The 20,667-nt window shown below is 43.8% G+C and overlaps 1 protein-coding gene across 1 annotated transcript in view; it reads left to right on the top strand.

Moving 5' to 3' along the window:
* The window catches only part of REEP3 (receptor accessory protein 3), a 175,196-nt gene that overhangs the window by 106,131 nt on the left and 48,398 nt on the right, over positions 1-20,667 (top strand). Inside the window, exon 3 of the mRNA XM_033940046.1 lies at positions 14,739-14,815. Coding sequence (XP_033795937.1) covers positions 14,739-14,815 — 77 coding nt within the window. The remainder of the gene's footprint in view (positions 1-14,738; positions 14,816-20,667) is intronic.

The raw sequence follows: 20,667 nt of genomic DNA, 5'->3' as shown, positions 1-20,667 counted from the left end.
CTACTGGTAACATCCCTTTCTTCATAGCGATCGCCATTGATCACTATCCTCTGTCGCCTTCCACTCAACCAGTTCTTGATCCAGCCCATCACTTTGTGATCCATCCTGAGGGCACTCAGTTTATTTATTAGACATCTGTGTGGAATACTGTTAAAGGCTTTGCTAAAATCTAAATATACCATATCTAGCGCACATCCTCTATCTAGTTCTCTAATCACCCAGTCAAAGAAATTGATCACATTTGTCTGACAAGACTTACCTCTAGTGAATCCATGTTGCCTCCAGATGGCAGATAAAGGCCAAATGGCCTATCTAGTTTGCCCATCCGCAGTAATAATTATCTCTCTCTCTCAGAGATCCCATGTGCCTATCCCAGGCCCTCTTGAATTCAGACATAGTCTGTCTTCACCACCTCTTCTAGGAGACTGTTCCATGCATCTACTACCCTTTCTGTAAAAAAAAGTATTTCCTTAGATTACTCCGGAGCCTATCACCTCTTAACTTCATCTAATGCCCTCTCATTGCAGAGTTTCCTTTCAAATGAAAAAGACTCGACTCATACACATTTACATTACGTAGGTATTTAAACGTCTCTATCATATCTCCCCTCTTCCATCTTTCTTCTCTCTGGCTTAATAGGGATCTGAGGAAGTGATGTAGTTTCTTTATTTTTCTTATGTTGGAATTGTTAATTCTAGGATTCGATATCTAAATTGTCACTGTGTTATTTGAACAAGTGTTTAAACTTGTAACGATTTGCTAACTGAATAAAAAAATGTTTAACGTGTTTGTTAAGGAAAAAACAGGGGGGAAAAAACCAAAACCACAAACTCAAATGTACCAAAGGCTGAGTGGAATTGTCCAGATCAGAATGATGTGCACTAATGAAAGTGTCCGCCAATGCATCTGATAATATAGGAATCTTTATTGATCCAATGACATAAAAATACATCCAACGACTTAATGACTCGACATGCACATGTTTTGGTCAACAGGCCTTCCTCAGGAGTCTTGAGCGCCACCAATGTGAATATCTAGAATATGTTCCCACTCTGATAGGTCTTACCAGACTTCGAACAAAAAAGAAAGTCAACTAACATTTCTCAAAAAATGAATATAACATCACATAACTAGCATCGTTTTTAGCTGAGAAATGCTTGTTACCTGATGTTTTGTTCGTTTTTTGAGAAGTTTTAGTTGACTTTCTTTTTTGTTCGAAGTCTGGTAAGACCTATCAGAGTGGGAACATATTCTAGATATTCACATTGGTGGCGCTCAAGACTCCTGAGAAAGGCCTGTTGGCCAAAACATGTGCATGTCGAGTCATTGAGTCGCTGGATGTATTTTTATGTCATTGGATGAATAAAGATTCCTATATTATCAGATGCATTGGAGGACACTTTCATTAGTGCACATCATTCTGTTCTGGACAATTCCACTCAGCCTTTGTAACATGTTTGTTATACATTCAGAGCAGAACAGATTTGTAGTTCGGGGAGTCTCCCTGTAACCTCCCTTCTTATTTGGTCCTTTATAGGGCTGTTGCCTGCTTTGGTACAAACTGAAGGGTGCAGCAGAGCCTTCCGGTGAAGAGGTGGAGTTGAAAACCTGGAGTGAATTCCTTCTCCATGGCTCATGGGCATGGGGAGAATACCCTGCTGTTCAAAATGACATACCTATTTACTAAAAAATATATTAGCAAGGAAAGAACCTACTCTCTTTATGTCCATTTTGATAATTTACCTTCTCTTTGTATTTTATACTGTACAGTCCTGAGTGGCTTTTGTAGTGTTCTGTATTACTTCACAAGATACCTGGTGCTGGAGAATGTTTATGCTGCTGTTATTGAGATGACACCAGAATTTGATTTTTTTTTTTTGTGTGTGTGGAAAAATGTCCTCCTGCTGCTCTGTTCCTGCTGTTGTGTCAGCAAGGCTTTAGTGGATGCAGAAATGTGATTAAATTTAACCTTGATGGGTCATTATTTTACAGGCTAAATAATTTAAACGCAGCAAATTTTACTGAGTATGTTTAGCATTTGCAGTTTTCATTATTTGTAATATATAGCCCTTTATCACCCCATTCCGTAAGATTCCTAGGAAAAAAAAAAGCACTGGGTAGAAGCAATCCTGAGTACAGAGCTTATTGCAGTCTAGCTGTTTTCATATATATTGGATGGTGGCCTCCAAGGTGTCTTTCATTGGACACAACAGGAAAATATTGTCTGCATAGGAAAATATGTGGATTTGTGGCATATATTAAATAGGAATGCTCTGTGGTATGTATTAAATAGGGATGGCGATAACAGTGAGCTTGCGGCATGTTACAAAAGGCTTTCCAGGCTTGAGATTTGTCATTGCCTTTCCTTACTTCATATGTTGGTCAAGAACTCCACAGACCATTTCATTACCATACCCTGTATACCTAGTTCACTTAATCTAAAAAGTAAAAGTAGTGGTCCCTTGCATTGAATGCAGCTGAGATGTCGAACTGTAGAAGTACAGATTGTGTGCCCCTGCTTAGGTAAGATTTGGCCTTTAATATCAGTTCTAGCAGTAATGATTCTGTGCTATGCATAGACCTGAACCCATATTGCGAGTTATGGAATCCATCTACTTTGTTTAATAAGTCAGCTGGAAGTTGACACAAAACTTTAGCAGTTTTGCAGGCCATAGTATTCCTGCCACTAGTCTAAAGTTCTCTGCTTTGGTTAGGTCTGCTCCTGTGGCGTAGGAATTGGAGTCGGTGCAATAGCTGATAGTGATTTAGGATGTGTCCTCTCTCGTGAAGACTGACGAGAAAAACTTGTTTAACCTGTCAGCTATCTCTTTTACCACTCCTTTCCTGTCTCCGTCGTCCAATGGTCCCACTTCCTCCCTGGCTGGTTGTTTCCCCTTCACATACCTGAAGAATGGTTTGAAGTTTCTTGCTTCCCCTGCCAGTCTTTCCTCGTACTCTCTTTTTGCTTTCCTAACCTATCGGTGGCATTCTTTCTGGTGCCTTTTGTGCTCCTTAGGGTTGTCCTTTGTTGGGTCCTTTTTCCATTTTCTGAAAAATGATTTCTTGTCACTTATTGCCTTTTTTACTGCATTGGTTATCCACGCCGGGTTTCTAGCTCGATTCTTTTTGCACCCTTTCCTAAACCTTGGGACGTACAGGTCTTGTGCCTCGTGCACCGTGCCCTTGAGTAGGGCCCAGGCTTCCTCTACGGTCTCCATCTTCCTTGAGCTGTTGCTGAGCTTTTTTCCCACCAATTTCCTCATGGCCTTGTAATTTCCTTTTCTGAAGTTGAGTGCTGTCGTTGTGGTTCTTTTCACCTTTGGTGTTCCTATGTTTAGTTTGTACTGGATCATGTTGTGATCGCTGTTCCCTAATGGTGCTAATACTACCACCTCCTTTGCGGGTCCCCCTAACCCGTTGAGGATTAGGTCCAGAGTGGCATCCCCTCACGTTGGTTCCGTGACCAGCTGTTTCATGAAACAGTCCCTCATCACCTCTAGGAATTTAGTTTCTCTCGTGCAATTTGAGTCAGGGCCAGTAAACACTGAACACATGCACAGACCATCTACAGGGAAAGCAGATATCTGTGCATTCGTCAGGATTGCCGCACACTAGTGACCTGTGCGGTCGGAGGGGGCGTTCCTCCAATTGCCCTCATTTTAATTTTATTGTTTTGTGAATTGGTCGGGCCTGCACGGATTGACCACAGATCGGGCACGGAGAGTCAGGTAAGTGAATCTAACCCTAAGAGAATCATTTTTGCATGGCTACCAGACTATCTCCTTTTGCTATGCTCAGGTTGGGCTGACACTTGAAAATCATGTCACTGCACATAAGTTTGAGCGATGACAACTTCAGTAATTCATCTATGTATCACTCCCATCTGTAAAGCAGCCACCTGGTTCTTGGATAAAGCATAGTTATCATCTGTAACAAGTGTTACCTGAGGACAGCAGGCAGATATTCTCCCAACCCTCCCACCTCTCCTAATTGGCTTCTTGGCTCTCTTATACTGGGCGGGAAGGCACTAACACATGAGCAGTACGAGCGGTCTTAAAAGTTTTAAAATGACATTACACTTTTTGACTGTCCATGCTGGAGTTCCATGGATGATGTCACCCACATGTGAGACTAACTGCCTGCTGTCCTCTGACAACACTTGCTACAAGTGAGTAACTATGCTTTATAGCTGGATTATCAGCTACTAGATCATCATATCCATCATACTCTTTTTACAATGCATGACTGAATTATGAAAGATAATGTCTGTATTTATATTTCATTTCACTGTTTAATGGGTTCTGGTGATCTTATTTACCAACATGCCAAACTGATTTATTTTGTCACCAGGATAAACAGATAACATTGTGTCTTAGGTACAAATGGGCATCCTTTTTAATTCATTGTCGGTTATAAAATTTTAATTGCGTAAAAGAGACATTTTTAAAGGATTGGGAGGACTGGGCTAAAATTTCTGTAGTTAATGTTGAATCTCATTGAACCATATTTAGGGTTTTGTTTTTGTTTTTTTTCTAAGCTGCAGTAAAAAATGGATGCACTTAAATCAGTTTTTTCCCTTGTGCAGAGGCCATTTTAACTGCAGCCATAAAATGGCCATTTTTCTTAGTATTAATGGCCATGTACTAACTTTGCCATTAATGTGTGGCTATTAAAAAAAGAAAAATTAATATGTGAACATGTAACTGCTACCCATTTGTAGACAGTTAAGGTTTATGTGCTTTTGCTGTGCTAACCAGTTGGTGTGTGCTAGTGTAGATGTCCACTGACATTCTCCCTCAAATTTTTCTTTTTGTGCAATTTGTGCACGTTTATTTGGCACTTAAGGAGTGCACCTCTTTGTATGCCATTTTAAGCTGTTAGGTGCATGTTAGCACCTAGCACAGCTTAGTAAAAGGGCTCCTTAGTATATTTACATTTATTTTTTTAGTTCTTTTTCTCTGAGAGCTTGCCTGTAAGAGGAGAGAGTCATATCTGTATATGCTAAAGCTTTTCCAGGCCATTACCTGTGCTTTGCCCTGCAAATGATGGTGTGTTGCTTAGCAACGTGAGGCATCCTAGTCTGTGGAGCTGTGATGCCTTTTGAACAGGCTGATTTATATTCAAAATGTTCTGTGGTAATCTACAGGTGATACACTCTAAAGCCATTAATGTAAGACTGAGGCTACATATTGCATAAAATTGTGAAAAAAGAAAAATGACCACCTGTAGTTATAGCTATATAGATAGATTCACAGCTTTTATTGTTTAGGTATTCTTGATGAAAAGAAAAGAATACTGTATGGGAAAATCATTACTGTGTGACTAGTATGAGTGGAGAAACTAGTAAAAAATTTAGGTAAAGCTTGAGAGGTATTTATCAGTAAAAGTAAAAAATGAACATTAAACTGTATATGGCAAACAAGATGGCCGTTTCATATGAAAGCCTAAGTACTCCTATACTTGCAATATTTTTAATGATCTAACTGTATAAAAGACAAGACACAGTGAGTTGGGTGAATCTTGAAAATGCTTATGAAATCAAACATCTGTGTTGACTAAAAAAGAAAAAACCCTTTTTAAAGTAGAATGTGTACCCCTTGGTTGTGATGTATATGACCTTCTGTCATATTCCCTAGAGCAGTGTTTTGCAACCTTTTTACACCCGTGGACAGGCAGAAATAAAAGAATTATTTTGTGGATCGGCAAACTACTAGGATTAAAATTTAAAAACCCTGTGTCCGCCCCATCTCCATGAGCTTGGTCCCCGCAAATCATCTGATCCCATCTGCACAAGCCGCAGTTATGATTTTATATTGAACGTATTTTATTAAAGTATAAAAAGAAACAATATTCTAAACAATTGTGATTTTATAAATACAAATATACAGAGCACGGACCAACAAACCTTGTCTCCCCTCCCCTTCACATATATCCCCTCTACTATCAAGAAAACTGAACAAGCCAAGTTATTATAGAATGCTACACAGAAATATCATGCTAACAGAATACTGCAGTCCCCAGTTATGTCTCTAGCTGGATATATATTTCAAATCTGATATATTCTAATGACAAAATAGAAATAAAATTATTTTTTTCTACCTTTTGTTGTCTCTGGTTTCTGCTTTCATCTTCTTTTCACTCTTTTCCTTCCAGCGTCTGCCCTGTCTCTTCAATCCAGCATCTGCCCGTTCCATCCACTGTCTGCCCTCTCCCCCTTCCATATGTATCTGACTTCTTTCTATGCCCCTCTCCCCTGTCCATCCAGCCTGTGCCTCCTCTCTCCTTTTTACATCATTCATTCCAGCTTCACTGCTTTCTTCATTTTTCTCTCTCCTACACCAGATCTAGCATCTTTATCCCTCTCTCATTTCTCTGCTGACTCCCTTTCCAGCATCAATCTCTCTCTCTACTTTCTCATTCCTCTCTCTCCCCTTTCCCTCATCTGATCTCTCCATTCCACCCTGACCCCCTTCCCCTCCTGTAATCTCCCTGCCAGCTGTTTCCTTCCTTTTTTCTTTCTCCCTTCCCTCCTTCCTTTTTTCCTTCTCCCTTCCCTCCTTCCCCTATCCAACATTAACTCTCTTCCCATCCCTTTCCCTCCTTCCCTCCCAGCAGCATCTCTCCTACCTCCTCCAAGTCCAGTAGCAGCTTTCCCTTTATCCAGCAGCTTCCCAGCTTCCTACAGTGGCTTCCTCCCCTTCCAGCAGCTCTCAGTACTTGCCTGCTGGAAGTTGCCGATGAATCACTGCCCTGGCAAGTAGGAGAGCTGCTGAGAGGGGAGACAGCCACTGTGAAGGATCTTGCTCGCACAGCTGACCATCTCCTTCCACCTGCACCTGTACCTGCAGCTCTCTCTGTTCCACTTGTACCTTCCCCATGGCTCTCTTCAGCAACTCGGCAGGGGCGGCGATCAAGACAGGCTGCCGACGTCGGGACCTTCACTCTCTGAGTCCCGCCTATTTTGTTTCAACTTCCTGTTTCTGAACAGTCGAGGGAAGGGCCTCACAGAGGGAAGGCCCCGACGTCGGTAGGCTGTCTTGATCGCCCGAAGCTGGGAGGAATGGCAGTCGGCAGGAACTTGAACTGCTGACTCGATCTCACCGGCCCTGTGCGGACCGGCAGAAATTTTCTGCGCACTGGCACCGGTCCGCGGACCAGCGGTTGAAGAACAGTGCCCTAGAGGCCTTTGAAGATCTATATAATAATACAAGATTTTTTAGGTCAGTTGCTTAACTTTATCTGTATTCTAAACTAAACTAAACTAAACTAAGCCTTAAGTTTATATACCGCATCATCTCCACGGAAGCGGAGCTCGACACGGTTTACAAAGCTTAAAAATACAAGAAGAGAGGGGAGAGAGAGTTTACAAGGGCATATGAAAAGAGGGGAAGTAAGAAGGAGATGTTATATATTAGAGAAAAGCCAGGTTTTCAGTTGTTTCCGGAACAGTTGGAGGGAGCCCAGGTTCCGCAGCGGGATAGTGAGATCGTTCCAAAGGCCCGTGATTTTGGAGAGGAGGGATCTTCCCAGTTTGCCTGCGTGGGGGATGCCACGTAGAGAGGGGAAGGATAGTTTATGTCTGTGGGCGGATCTGGTTGTAGCAGGCGTTTGGGCGAGGAAGGATAGGGGGATTAGTGGCGGAAGGATGCCATGAATTATCTTGAAAGCTAGACAGGAGCATTTGAAGTGAATTCTGGAAAGTACAGGGAGCCAGTGAAGATTGGTAAGTAAGGGGGAGACGTGATCAAATTTGCGTTTAGCAAAAATCAATTTGGCCGCAGTATTCTGGATGAGCTGGAGTCTGTGAAGACTTTTTTTTGTTAGGCACAGGTAAATGGCATTACAGTAATCGAGTTTGGATAAGATGATGGATTGTACCAGGACGGTAAAGTGTTTTTGGTGGAAATAGGATCTAACTTTCCTCAGCATGTGGAGGCTGAAAAAACATGATTTTGCCAAGGAGTTCAGGTGATCGTTTAGGGAGAGGGAGGAATCGATAATGATGCCGAGGACCTTGCTTGAGAACTCAAGGCGAAGAGCGGGACCTGTGGGTAGAGTGAAGAGGGTGGGCAGGTGTGCTAACTTTGGGCCGAGCCAGAGTAGTTTTGTCTTTGATTCATTTAATTTCATCTGAACAGAGAGGGACCAGGCATGAAGTCTCATTATGCATGAGGTGATGTTCTCTTGGAGGTTTGTAAGGTTCTGGTCTGTTTCGAGGAGGATAAGGATATCGTCTGCATATGTGTAAATTGTTTCAAGGGGGGATAGTTTGAGAAGCTTCAGGGAGGTCATATACATGTTGAAGAGGATAGGGGATAGGGGAGAGCCCTGTGGGACCCCGCAGGATGGTGTCCACGAAGTGGATTTGGAGCCGTTTGCGTTGACAATGTAGGAACGTGCGCGAAGGAAGTTTGAGAACCACTTTAGGACAAAGGAGTCTATTCCTATCTCGGAAAGTTGGTAGATTAGTATGTCGTGGTGCACGACGTCGAAAGCTGCGGAGAGATCGAACTGTAGGAGAACAGCAAATTTGTTTCGGGCGTGTAGTTGTTGCACCTTTGAGATTAGGGAAACTAGGAGGGACTCGGTGCTGAAGTTGGGCCTAAATCCGAATTGGTAGTGTTGGAGGATGGAGAATCTCTCTAGGTTAGAGGAGAACTGGGTAGCGACTATGGTCTCCAGAAGTTTTGTTAAAAGAGGGATGTTGGCTATGGGGCGGTAGTTCGATGGTAAGGAAGGGTCAAGATCGGCTTTTTTCAGAAGAGGGGACAAGGCAATGTGGCCCATTTCTGAGGAGAACAGGCCCGATAGTAAAGCTTTGTTTATAAGGTTTGTAAGGGAAGAGATGGCCTGCGCTGGGATGTTTTCGTAGAGGTAGGATGGGAAAGGATCTAGGATGCACTTGCAGGATTTAAGTTTCAGGCAGAGTTTAGAGATCTGGGGCTCGGATACAGGTTCGAAAGTAGTCCATGATCTGTCAGCAGGGATAGGGTCGGAGTCTTTCAGAGGAAGAGAGTTGTAAGAGATAGCTGGGGGGAACGAACTCTTTATGGTAGTGATCTTCTCGTTGAAAAAATTGGCTAAGTCATTTGAAGTCATTCTGTGCACACAATTTCAAATTTAAAACAATTTTATTCTCCAGGATATAAAACTGGGAAATCAAATACTTATGAAAGAACGTCTGCCAGTCTTATGTCCCTGTTTCAGATCTAATTTCATATGCCTCATCTATATCTGTTCTTTTGGGTGCTTGGAAAACCTGTGCTTGTATAGAGTGTATACTTGCTTGCCCATTTCATTAGTGGACTATGTTATTTTTGCTATAGATGCCAGCTCTGTGAGATGCTTCTCAGCCTTTCCCTGCATAACTAATACAGTGATTCTCAATCCTTTCCTGGAGGCATACCTTGCAAGTTTAGGGTTTTGAGATTACTACATTAAAAAGTGCAAATGTATCTCATGGGTAATCAGAAATCCATTGTATGCAAAACTATCTTATATATATTCTTTATCTGCTCCTTCCATTCCCTCCCTTGGAGGTCTGGCATCTTTCCTTCCCTTTTCTCCCCATCCCTGCAGTCAAACACCTCTCTTACCCTCCCCTATCCCCTCGGGATCTGATGCTTGTTCACCCAGCGCTGCTTTAAGTCTTCAGGCCATCGGCAGCGTGACTGAAGTAAACGCTGCCTTTGGCAACCTAGAAGCTTTGTTTCTACTAATGCTTTCTGCCTATGTAGGGACAAGAAGCTGTAGCAGAGGAACTTCTGGGTCACCAAAGGCAGTGCGTTTCAGTCACGATGCCAACAGCCCAAAGACATTCATTAGCGCTGGGTGAGCAAGCACTGGATCTGGGGGGGTTGGGGGGAGGGAGGGAGGTCTCTGGATAGGTGCGTTGTGGGAGGGAAGGAGAGAGCTATCAGGCCACTGAATGGGGAAGGGGGGGGGGAGAAGAGAGATGTCAGTCCAGGGAGAGATTCCAGACTAAGGCAGGGGGAGGAGAAGGGAAAGACAGAGAAATGCCAGACCACAAAGGGGGGAAGAGGGAAAGGAAGGAGGGGAGAGAGATGCCAGACTGTGGGAAGGAGAGGATAAAAATCCCAGACCATAGGAGGAGGAAAGGGGAAAGACAGATGTCAGACCATGGGAGAGGAAAAGAGAAGGAGGATATGGTACACAGGGATGAGAGGGAGAGAGAGAGGGTTGTAAAAGAGACATCATGGGCACTGTCTTTCTTATCAGGCTGCTTTTTATGACAAAGATTTTCATCCATAATTGATCAGAGCCATATCCTATAAACACTATAGAAAACTTTTGAAGACTTTTCTTTTCTCCAAATTTCTGACTAGCTAAATTCCTTTGCATCTCATTAATATTGTATTTTCCCATAGCATAATCTTTTATTAACCGCATTGAACTAATGGCTATGTGGTCTAGAAATTCGCTATTATGTTATGTTATGGGGAAGGAAAGAGAAATGGAAGAAATGCTGTTTATGGATATGGGAATAGGGGAGAAGAGGGAGGGAAGTGATGGCACACACAAATGGTGGGAAGGGCAGAGAGAGGGAGGAGATAGTGCACATAGTGTAACAAACCCACTGCCAGCAAAGGTTTTGTTCCTCTGAAGTGTAACAGCTAGACAGCCCCAGTGCAGTAGAGCTGACCAGGTCATTGCACTGGAACATGTAGTCGATGACTATCACTGGAATAGCCAGCCTGAGACAGGGAAAGTTATGCAGAAAGCTTGCACTCTTGTATAGAGCCTTTAAATCCTGTTAGGAGATTTTACCCTAAAATACCTGCTGTTGCTTTAAGAAAAGAGCAGGGAAATCTGATCTCTGGCAAATGTAAGCAGTTCTCTAGAGAACTGATACCCATCCCCCTGGTCAGGCAGAGGGGGCATGGTTTTGAGCTCCCTAAATGGAAGCTGGTGAGAGAGTCAGGGGGAGGGAGCCAGTAGAAGGAGCAGGAGACAGGAAAGAGGCAGGAAAAGATGTTTGTCTTTTTCCCAGTCAGACTGTGAGAGGCTGGAAGACTGGGAGATGCAGGAAGTCAATTTTATCCCAACTGGAGAACAGTTGGATAGCGTGGAGGCTATGGACTTTCAGATAGCAGAGAGTGAACCAGAGCCTAGTGTGGAACTGATGGAAATCAACTGCTGCAAATGTGAGTGTGCTGATTTGTGCTTCTAACTCTATGCGAAGGATATTGCTATGAACTGTGTTTTTGTTTTGGGTGTTTGCCTGGAAGAAAGTGGCTTGTGCTGATAGGAGCACACCTGCTTATGAACTGGAACATTTGTGGGTTGTTTTTTTCCCCCTCAAAACTAGCCCAGAGAAAAACTTTTGGTTTTTGCTATTTTTGTTTTGCTTGTTTGCTGGGTTTTGGTAGCTAATTAGTAGTATTTCATTGTAACAGCTGTGCCTAGAACAGTGTTCTTCAACCACCGGTCCGCAGAAATTTCCTACTGGTCCGCGACCGGAACGTGCCTCGGGCCTGAGGAGATCAGTGCTCCTACGCGCATCCTGCCCCTGAACCGGCAGCTTCTGTCTGATGTCGCAATGTCAGAGGAAAAGCTTCTGGATGATGCGCGGGACGCGGGAGTAGCCACCACACATGCCTTTGTGCACTGATCTTCCTCACGTTCCGGCCATGGACCGGCAGTGAGGAAGAGGGGAAATGAGGAAAAGGGAGCCATCCGCAGGCAGTGAGGAAGAGGGAGCTGGCCGCGGGCAGTATAAAACGGACAGGTGGGAGCGCTGGTATGTTTCTTGCAGAGGGGGAGGAAGACAAGAGAGACAGCTGGCTTTCTGAAGGCCTTGTTTGTAAACAAGAGAGGGCAGGACACCTAGCTTCACCCAACTGCCATGATGAAGGGATGGCACATGGAGGAAGGAAGACAACAAAAGTAGGGGGAAAGATTTTATTTTCAATTTAGTGATTGAATTGTCAATTTTGAGAATTTTCATCTGCTGTCTGTATTTTGCACTGTTCAGGAAGAAATGTATTTGTTTCTTTTTCTCTGGGGTTGTACTGCATGCAGAGTCTTGAATCTTAGGGTTTCGTTTGTATATATTAGTAATTTTAGTTTGTGGTCCCGTATTTGTATAATCTGTTCTGGTAGGAATGAATGTTGAGAAGCATACAGTGTGCATTGTGTAGTTTAATTTTGTGGTTAGCCATTATGTGTTGTTAATAAGATTATATTGTATGTGTATATATGAAAAATGAGTGGAAAAAATAGTGTTACAATTAGTACTAATATGGGGGTGGGGTCTGGCCCACGACTTAGCCCAGTGCTCTTCAACCGCCAGTCTGCGGACCGGTGCCTGTCCACAAAATAGTTATTTTATTTCCACTGGTCTATAGGTGTAAAAAGATTGAAGAACACTGGCCTAGAAGCCATTCTGAATGCTGAGACAGCCTGTGCCTAAGAACTGTCCTTTTCATGTCTGCTGGTTTCTGGACTTTAAAGGTCTTTCTATTTGAACTTGTATTTGAACTTTTTGCTTCACTTAAAACTAGAGAGGATTATTTAAAACTCTTTGAACAGAAAAACTGCCTGGTGCAAAGAACCTATCCCAGTGTAAAGCTAAGCCTTGCTACTAGTTATTCCAAGAACTTGCCTAAAGGTGTTTTTGTACCTAACCTCTCTGTACCTAGTGGCTTTACTTGGCATAGTGCTGATAAAGAGTTTAGGATTCTAAACGTTTAGCCAACTGCAACAGCTGGGGTGGCTCTTTGCCAGTTGTAAGTGTGCCTTGAACCCAAACACAAAGACTGGCCAGTGGCCAGGAATAATAAATCTCTAAAACTTGAACATTGGTGGAAGTTTCCTTCTTATGCTGACAGGGGCAGATACCCAAAATACTGGGGTTTGACCACAGCATAGCCATTACTAGGCCTAAAGCATACCCCAAGCTAAAGGGGACATGCCAGACCAGTATTTTTCGCAGCCCAAGTGGTCTGCGCTCATCAGAGACCCCGGGTTGTGACAATGGATAGATGAGAGGGACAACATGCAAAAGTACATAGATATGAGGAGAGAACAGAGAAATGGAAGAATCCGTCAGAATGAAATCCCCGACGGACAAGGCCAAGCAGCCTCTTTAAAGTGCTGCTGGCCCGACTCTGCTTCGGTTTAAGGTAGGGCTCGCTCACGGTCAGTGGGGAGGGAAGGATGGAGGGTCAGCAGGAGTTCGGCTGCATGGTGGTGGTGGGGCTGTGGCAGCAGTGGGGGTGTGGCGGGTTGAAGGGTTGCCGACGAATCCTGGGACTAGGGCTTATTTTTGGGGTAGAGCTTATATTAAGACCTACCCCGAAAATGATGTTAGATCTTATTTTCGGGGAAACACGGTAGTTATGGCCATTGAATTGGCAATAGAATATATACTGTATATATTCAAATATAAGCTGAGATTTTGGAGCCAAAAATGGGGGTCTCTGCTTATATTTGGGTCATTGCCCACCCGCCCCTCTCAGACTTGTTGCAAGCCTCCGGCAGGGAGAGGAAGCGGGACGGATACCTCCTGTCCCTGCCCACAGTGAGACTGCCAGGAATTCAAAAATATGTGGAGGAGGCAGGAGGGAATTAAAAGATTTTAGAGTCAGCTGGGACAGGAAGAGGGAGGGATCCCTCCTGTCTCGGCCCACCGCTGGACCACCAGGTCTTATGGCAGGACTGGTGGAGGCTTGCAGGTCATCAGGAGGGAGGGGGAGAGTACAGGGTAGGAAGGGAGGGAGGGGGACAAGGTGCAGAGCCTGACAGGGCAGGGCACTTGAATATTAACCTCCCCAGCTTATATTCAAGTCAAACCTTTTTCTTCTTTTTTGGGATGGGGAAAAGAGCTACCTTGACTTATATTCAGGTCAGCTTATATTAGAGTATACATGGTACATTAAAATAAAGAGCTGGCTTCATTTAAGTTGCAAAGCTTTTTTTGGTGGGGGGGACTAGGAAATTTACCTTGGTTCTTTTAGCTGTCTGGTTGGTGCTTCGTTTGCATGACTGACATTTCAGCCATCTTATTGTGGCTTTCATCAGAGTGACAAAGACACAGCAAGATGGCTAAAATGTCAGTCAAGCAGACACACCACTATCCAGAGAGCTACAAGAACAATGACACCAGCCACAGAAGCCTAAGAAAAGAGGTAATTTACCTTGTTTGCTAAAGGTTATACAGTTTCTTTTACAGAGAAAGCTCTTTGTTATTTGTAACTCTGTCTTCATGTAATGTTAAGCAGAGTAGAGTCCTGCGTTGGTGCACAGGTTAAGAAAGCTATGTCATAGGTAATTTTGTAAAGGCACTTTCATGTGTAGAGGCTAAGTATATACATGTAAAATATTTCTTATAAAACTATACCTCCATGTAAGAATTTATGTGAGGAGAGCCATGTGTACTTTTGTGACTTGGATGCAGGTGTGTAGGGTGTGTTTGGAAATGAAGTATAGGCAGAGGCTGGACAGAGTCACAGTTTATAAAACACATATGAATATAATGTGCACAGTAACTTCAAAGTAGGTCCATGGGTTCTTTTTGTCAGCAATTTTATGTTTTTTTTTTATACTGGTATTTTATAAAACCACGTGGGTGCCTATGTCTTTATAAAATAGACCCAAAATAGGCCTCTACTTAGCCTTTCCTCCTAACTAGCCTGTTATAAAATTTATTTGCTGTAAAGAATGACACTAAAACTGAATTATGGTACATACATTTTTATGATATTTTTCTTCTCTAGGTTCGGTGGATGATGTATTGGATTGTGTTTGCACTTTACACTGTGCTTGAAACGTTAACAGATATAACAATATCTTGGTAAGATATAATTTGTATAAAATAAGTTATGATTATGTTTTGGCAGTCTATAAGATAAAATCAATTTTAGCCAGCACTTCAATGAAATCTAAATCTTTGCCAAAATATGTTTAAGAAAAAGTTCTCAGCTAAAGTTTCTTCAAGGAAAATAAGTTGTTGGTTGAAATGATGCCTTCATTGAATTCTAAAATACTGATTCATTTTTCTTTCTCAAATAATACTTATGGCTTTAAGATGTATCCTTTCAGGGCCTTAGAGGTTTCTTCAGGTTGTTTTATTTATTTTCAAGAAAGAATACAAGGTAGAGAGTGTAAATTTAGTTTTCAAGTTGTGAAGGGGTGTATAGATGAGATCTCCAGTTGTTCTAATATTGTGTTGACAACTCAGTCTGCCTTAAAATGGATATAGCTGAGGTCATGAGATCCAAGCAATGAACTTAAAAATCTAGGGCCAGATTAAAGCAGGGAGACTTAGACAAGGAGAAGGAAAGCTACAAGAGTATCTCGTCACATTGCATGTATTAGGCAATCATTGTACTACTTGTAAAGTCTTCAGAGGGTAAGGCAGGCACTTCTTTGTGTTCATAAGAAATACAGATTGTTTTCATTTGGAATTGGGATCGGGAGAAGATTCTCAAATGTTTGCAGTAAAATCTGACAGGCAGCTGTCACAGATGCTACTGTAATAATTTCTAAAAGGTGAGTCATTCTTAAAAACTGCGATGCAAATGAGGGTCACTAAATTTGCCTGTGTCGATCGTTGGTGATAGCGCTCGGCACATGCACAGAATAAACGCAGAAAAAAGACCCCAGATCGAAGATTGGCAGGAGGGATGCATGCCTACTACCTCCTGCTGCTGATATCAAGCAACCCCCCACCCCCAGCAGCAGGAGAGATGCCCACGTCCTCCCGCTGCCATGCAACAACACCTAACAGCCCCCCCCCCCCCGACAGCAGGAGAGATACCCACTCACTCCCACCACAGTAGTGTCCCCAATGACTTCCATGCCCCCTTGTATATGAAGGCGGGCTGGAGGGATGCTTACCTTCTCCGGCTAGCAGGCCCACCTTTTCAAATGGTGAGCCTTCCCCTTCCTGGTGTATCCATGGAGTGCTGGGGAGGGATCTAGGGCTCTTATTGACCCATGTTCCTTAAGGCCCCTCCTATGGGTAGTCTTCTCTCTGGCTGTACTTCTTAAACAAGGTAGGGGGGCAGGGGGGTTGTCAGAGGCACAATGGTGGTGGTGGCAGGAGGGAGTGGGCATCCCTCCCGCTGCCAGCTTTACACGTTACCATTGTAGATCAGACAATTCTTCTTTAGATCTCCTGGGGTCTCTAAGGGGCCGTTACTGGTGCTTGCTTTTGAGTCAGCTGGTAATGACATTGAAGACTGGTGTCCAATCCTGGAGCACAGTTCTTACGGCAGCACTTTAAGCACCCAAGTTCTCGTCTCCAAATTTTGTTGTGACCAGCACTTGCTTTTGAGTCAGCTGGTAATGATATCGAGGACTGGCATCCAATCCCCGAGCACAGTTCTTACAGGTAACAGGCAGTACTTTAAGCACTCAAGTTCTTGACTCCCTAAATGCTCTTTTCTGAGCAGGGTCTGGGCTCAGCCCACATCTTTTCTGTGGCACCCAGACATATAAGGATCCTAGTCACTGAGCTCTGGGAGACCCCTGAAGGCTCACTGAAGGTTGCTAAAACTATGTCTAAGCTGCATCCCACAGATCAGGAATTCCAACAAATGTTTGCTCTGCCAAAGGTGAATTCTCTGGTAGCCCAGGTGACCAAACACACATCCTTGCCAAGTGAGGGAGGAGTAGTTTTAAAGTATCTGCAGAACTGCCGAGCGGATATGGTCCTCAGGAGGCAGTCTGAGGCTCTACCCTTTGGGATTAAGGCTGCAGCCACGGCCTGTTTCGTGGAGTGCACCTTTCATTCCAGACTATGAAATCAGAACCTGGTGGAGGCTGAGCCCATGCCACAGCTTGTGTTAGCTGGAGTAAATTACAAAGCAGATGCACTCTACAATAACATCAGAGTTATGGGGAAAGTCTCTGCATATTCAGTCTCTGCCCGTCGTATGCTTTGGATCAGACAATAGATGGAGATGCTGTTTGGGAAGGGCCTAGATGATCTTATGGCCAGTGTACAAGATCACTGTCCAAAATCTTTACCAGACAGCAGACCCTGAGAGGCCAGAGCCGGGGGTCCTTATGTGGGTCATGGTGCTCTTGTCAGTACTCAACAGAAACTTGTAACCAGGGAGCCTATCAAGGTTCCAGATAGAAATTTTCCGGGAACTATGTTTTCTTCCATTTGCATCTTTGCTTTTCTGACAGCTTTTCCTGCTTCTCGTAGCTTTTTCACATATTTTTGTCTGTCTTTCTCTTTCTGCAACATCTTGTAATTTGTGAAGGCTAACCTTTTTTTTCTCATCTTTTCAGCTTCTACATTTGAGAACCAAAGTGGCCTTTCTTTTCCTTTTACCTTTGTGTACCTTCCTAACATAATTTGTTGCCTTTCAGTTTTGCCCATTGCTTTTCTACTTCATTCAGCTGTTCACATGCAACTAACTCCTCCTTAAGGATTCCCCTATCTTGACAAAATGGGAGCATTCAAACTACTGTTTCTGCTTTGATTTAACTTCAGATCAGACACCTGGTTTCAGGGAATTCCTGTCTTCTGTAGGGCTCTCGCCAGCTTTGGTATGAACTGAAGAGGCAGCAGAGACCATGGAGAAGAAGGAGGAGTTGAAAAGCTGTGATTGACATCTTATGCAGTATGCTTACAAGTACAGAGGGATAACCCTATGGTTTGGCATATCATTCCTATCTACTAGAAAAGATATTATCAAGGTAAGAACCTAATTTCTTTGTAATTTCTGTGCGGCTATATTGTTAGCTCCCATCTTTGATTTTGTAATCCACATAGAACTCTTAAGGATGTTTTCAGAGTATAAGAATTTTTATAATGTAATGGAGCAATCCAGTATTTTTCTCTATGTGTAGCACATGGTAGGTTGTGCTGACAATGCTCCTATCCCTGGCTGCCCAGCGTGGATGCTTAACAGCCTCTCCGAGGTCACAGTCTCAGGACTGCCTGGTTGAACTTAGAGATTGGTTCTGCAGCCCCTAGTCACACTTCTTCGTGCCACTGTGTGAGGCTTTGGCTTGGTCCTGCAGGGCCATGCCCGAGGGGTACAAGTCCCCATTCTTCTGTCCCTCTTGGCTGTTCACTGTATTTGTGTATACTCCCTATGGGCTCCCCCTGCAGCTCCTAGGCTTTCCAAAAGTTCTTGCTTCAGCAGCATATATACTTAAAAAAACAACTAATCTAATTAGCCTGGGTAGCTTTATGCCCTTCGTCAGGATTGTTCTGCCCCTATTGTATGGGGTAGCTTGTTCTGTTTGCATGCGACAGATTACATGTCTGTGTATTTATTAAGCTGTGTATGGTGGACCAGGTTCCTGCTTTCTGGGGAACTCTGTGATTAGCCTTTATGAACACCTGTGTTCTGCTATCAGTATCTTGGTGCTTTGTTGTTACTGCCTTTCTCTGTGCATGCTGGGAAGAGTAGAATTCCTCCTTCCCTCCCTCTGAATTGCTCTCTTGAGGTAAATTGAGAGAGAGAGTAGCGTTGCCTAGGTCTAATATCCCACTATCACAACACTGTTGGATAGACTGGATGCACAACTTGGTCACCAAACACCTCAATTCCAGTCGCACTATTTCATTTCACAGCAATACTTTATTTTTTTATTTCTGTATCTTTGATGCAATATCAATGGGAGGTATTCAACGAACGAACTGCAAGCAGAACGAACTGCAAGCAACAAATGGATGGCTGAGGCGATGGTGTGACGAGGAAGGTTTCCTCTTTGTATGAAACTGGTCAACCTTCCTGGGGAAAAACAAGCTCTACAGGAGAGACGGACTGCATTTGAGCACGGCTGGGACGAGGATGCTGGCACGTAACATCCAGACCTGCATAGACATGACTTTAAACTGATAACAAGGGGAAAGCCGAGAGTCGATCTGACCTCGACACATCGGACCACAGTATCGAGCAAGGATACTGAAACAGGAAAGGAAGATAGTGGACTAGAGGCAAAATGGACACTTTATGGACATAAACCCAAGGATACAGTACAGGGACCCGAGAGGCAGGTAGAGCTAAAGAGCAAGACATGGAGGACAAAGCCGGAACCAGAGGGCTATCAAAGATCAAAGAAGCGGGAGGAGGACGGGATAGACACACCACAGGAGGCAGCCCGTGAGGACACCAGCAGGAGCATCAAATCAAGAGTAGACCCAAAAGAAAAGGTAACTAACCAGGACTTAAATTGCCTATATACAAACGCTAGGAGCCTAAGGACCAAAATGGGGGAGCTAGAAGTTATAGCCAGAAATAAGGACCTAGACATAATAGGAATCACAGAGACATGGTGGTCAGAGGACAACAAATGGGATGTGGCCCTGCCAGGGTACAAACTCTACAGAAAGGACAGGGAGCACAAGAAGGGGGGTGGAATAGCACTGTATATAAAGGACTACATTCCTTCATCCAGATCAGAAACAACAATAAGGGCAGACAGTCTGGAGTCACTATGGGTTAAGCTAACAGGAGGGGAAGGAGCTGACATCAAATTGGGACTTTACTATCGCCCACCAGGACAGCCAGAAGCAAACGACCTGGACCTGGAGGCCGAACTGAGGCAGGTGTGCAAAAGTGGAAGGGTGGTGGTTATGGGGGATTTCAACTATCCGGGAATAGATTGGGACATTGGGCACTCAAATTGCACAAAAGAAACTAAATTTATAGAGGTGATAAGAGACTGTTTCATGGAGCAGCTGGTCACGGAACCAACGCGAGGGGATGCCACTCTAGACCTAATCCTCAACGGGCTAGAAGGACCCGCAAAGGAAGTGGTGGTACTAGCACCGTTAGGGAACAGCGATCACAACATGATCCAGTACAAATTAAACATGGGAACATCAAAGGTGAAAAGAACCACAACGACAGCACTCAACTTCAGAAAAGGAAACTACAAAGACATGAGGAAAATGGTAGGAAAAAAGCTCAGCAACAGCTCAGGGAAGATGAAGACCGTAAAGGAAGCCTGGACACTGCTTAAAGGCACAGTGCTCGAGGCACAAGACCTGTGCGTACCAAGGTTCAGGAAAGGGTGCAAAAAAAATCGAACTAGAAACCCAGCATGGATAACAACTGCAGTTAATAAGGCGATAAGAGACAAGAAATCATCCTTCAAGAGATGGAAAAAGGAACCAACAAGGGAGAACCAGGAAGAGCACAAAAGGCACCAGAAAGAGTGCCATCGAGAGGTCAGGAAAGCAAAGAGAGAATATGAGGAAAGACTGGCAGGAGAAGCAAGAAACTTCAAACCCTTCTTCAGGTATGTGAAAGGGAAACAACCAGCCAGAGAGGAAGTGGGACCACTGGACGACGGAGACAGGAAAGGAGCGATAAAGGAGGAAAAAGAGATAGCTGACAGGTTAAACAAATTCTTCTCGTCAGTCTTCACCAGAGAGGACACATCCAATATCCCAGAACCTGAGGTGATTATAAACGGGGAACACGACGAAAAGCTGGTACAACTAGAGGTAAGCAAAGAGGATGTCCTCAGACAGATAGATAGACTGAAGAGCGACAAATCACCAGGCCCAGACGGCATCCACCCAAGGGTACTAAAAGAACTGAGAAACGAAATAGCAGAGACACTTCGCCAAATATGTAACCTCTCCCTAAAAACTGGAGAGATCCCAGAGGACTGGAAAATGGCAAATGTCACGCCCATCTTTAAGAAGGGATCAAGGGGTGACCCGGG

Source organism: Geotrypetes seraphini, chromosome 4 (genome assembly GCF_902459505.1).
Source record: "Geotrypetes seraphini chromosome 4, aGeoSer1.1, whole genome shotgun sequence".
Classification (NCBI taxonomy): domain Eukaryota; kingdom Metazoa; phylum Chordata; class Amphibia; order Gymnophiona; family Dermophiidae; genus Geotrypetes; species Geotrypetes seraphini.
The sequence above is the reverse complement of the archived record's forward strand: the minus strand, read 5'-3'. Positions and strand labels throughout refer to the sequence as shown.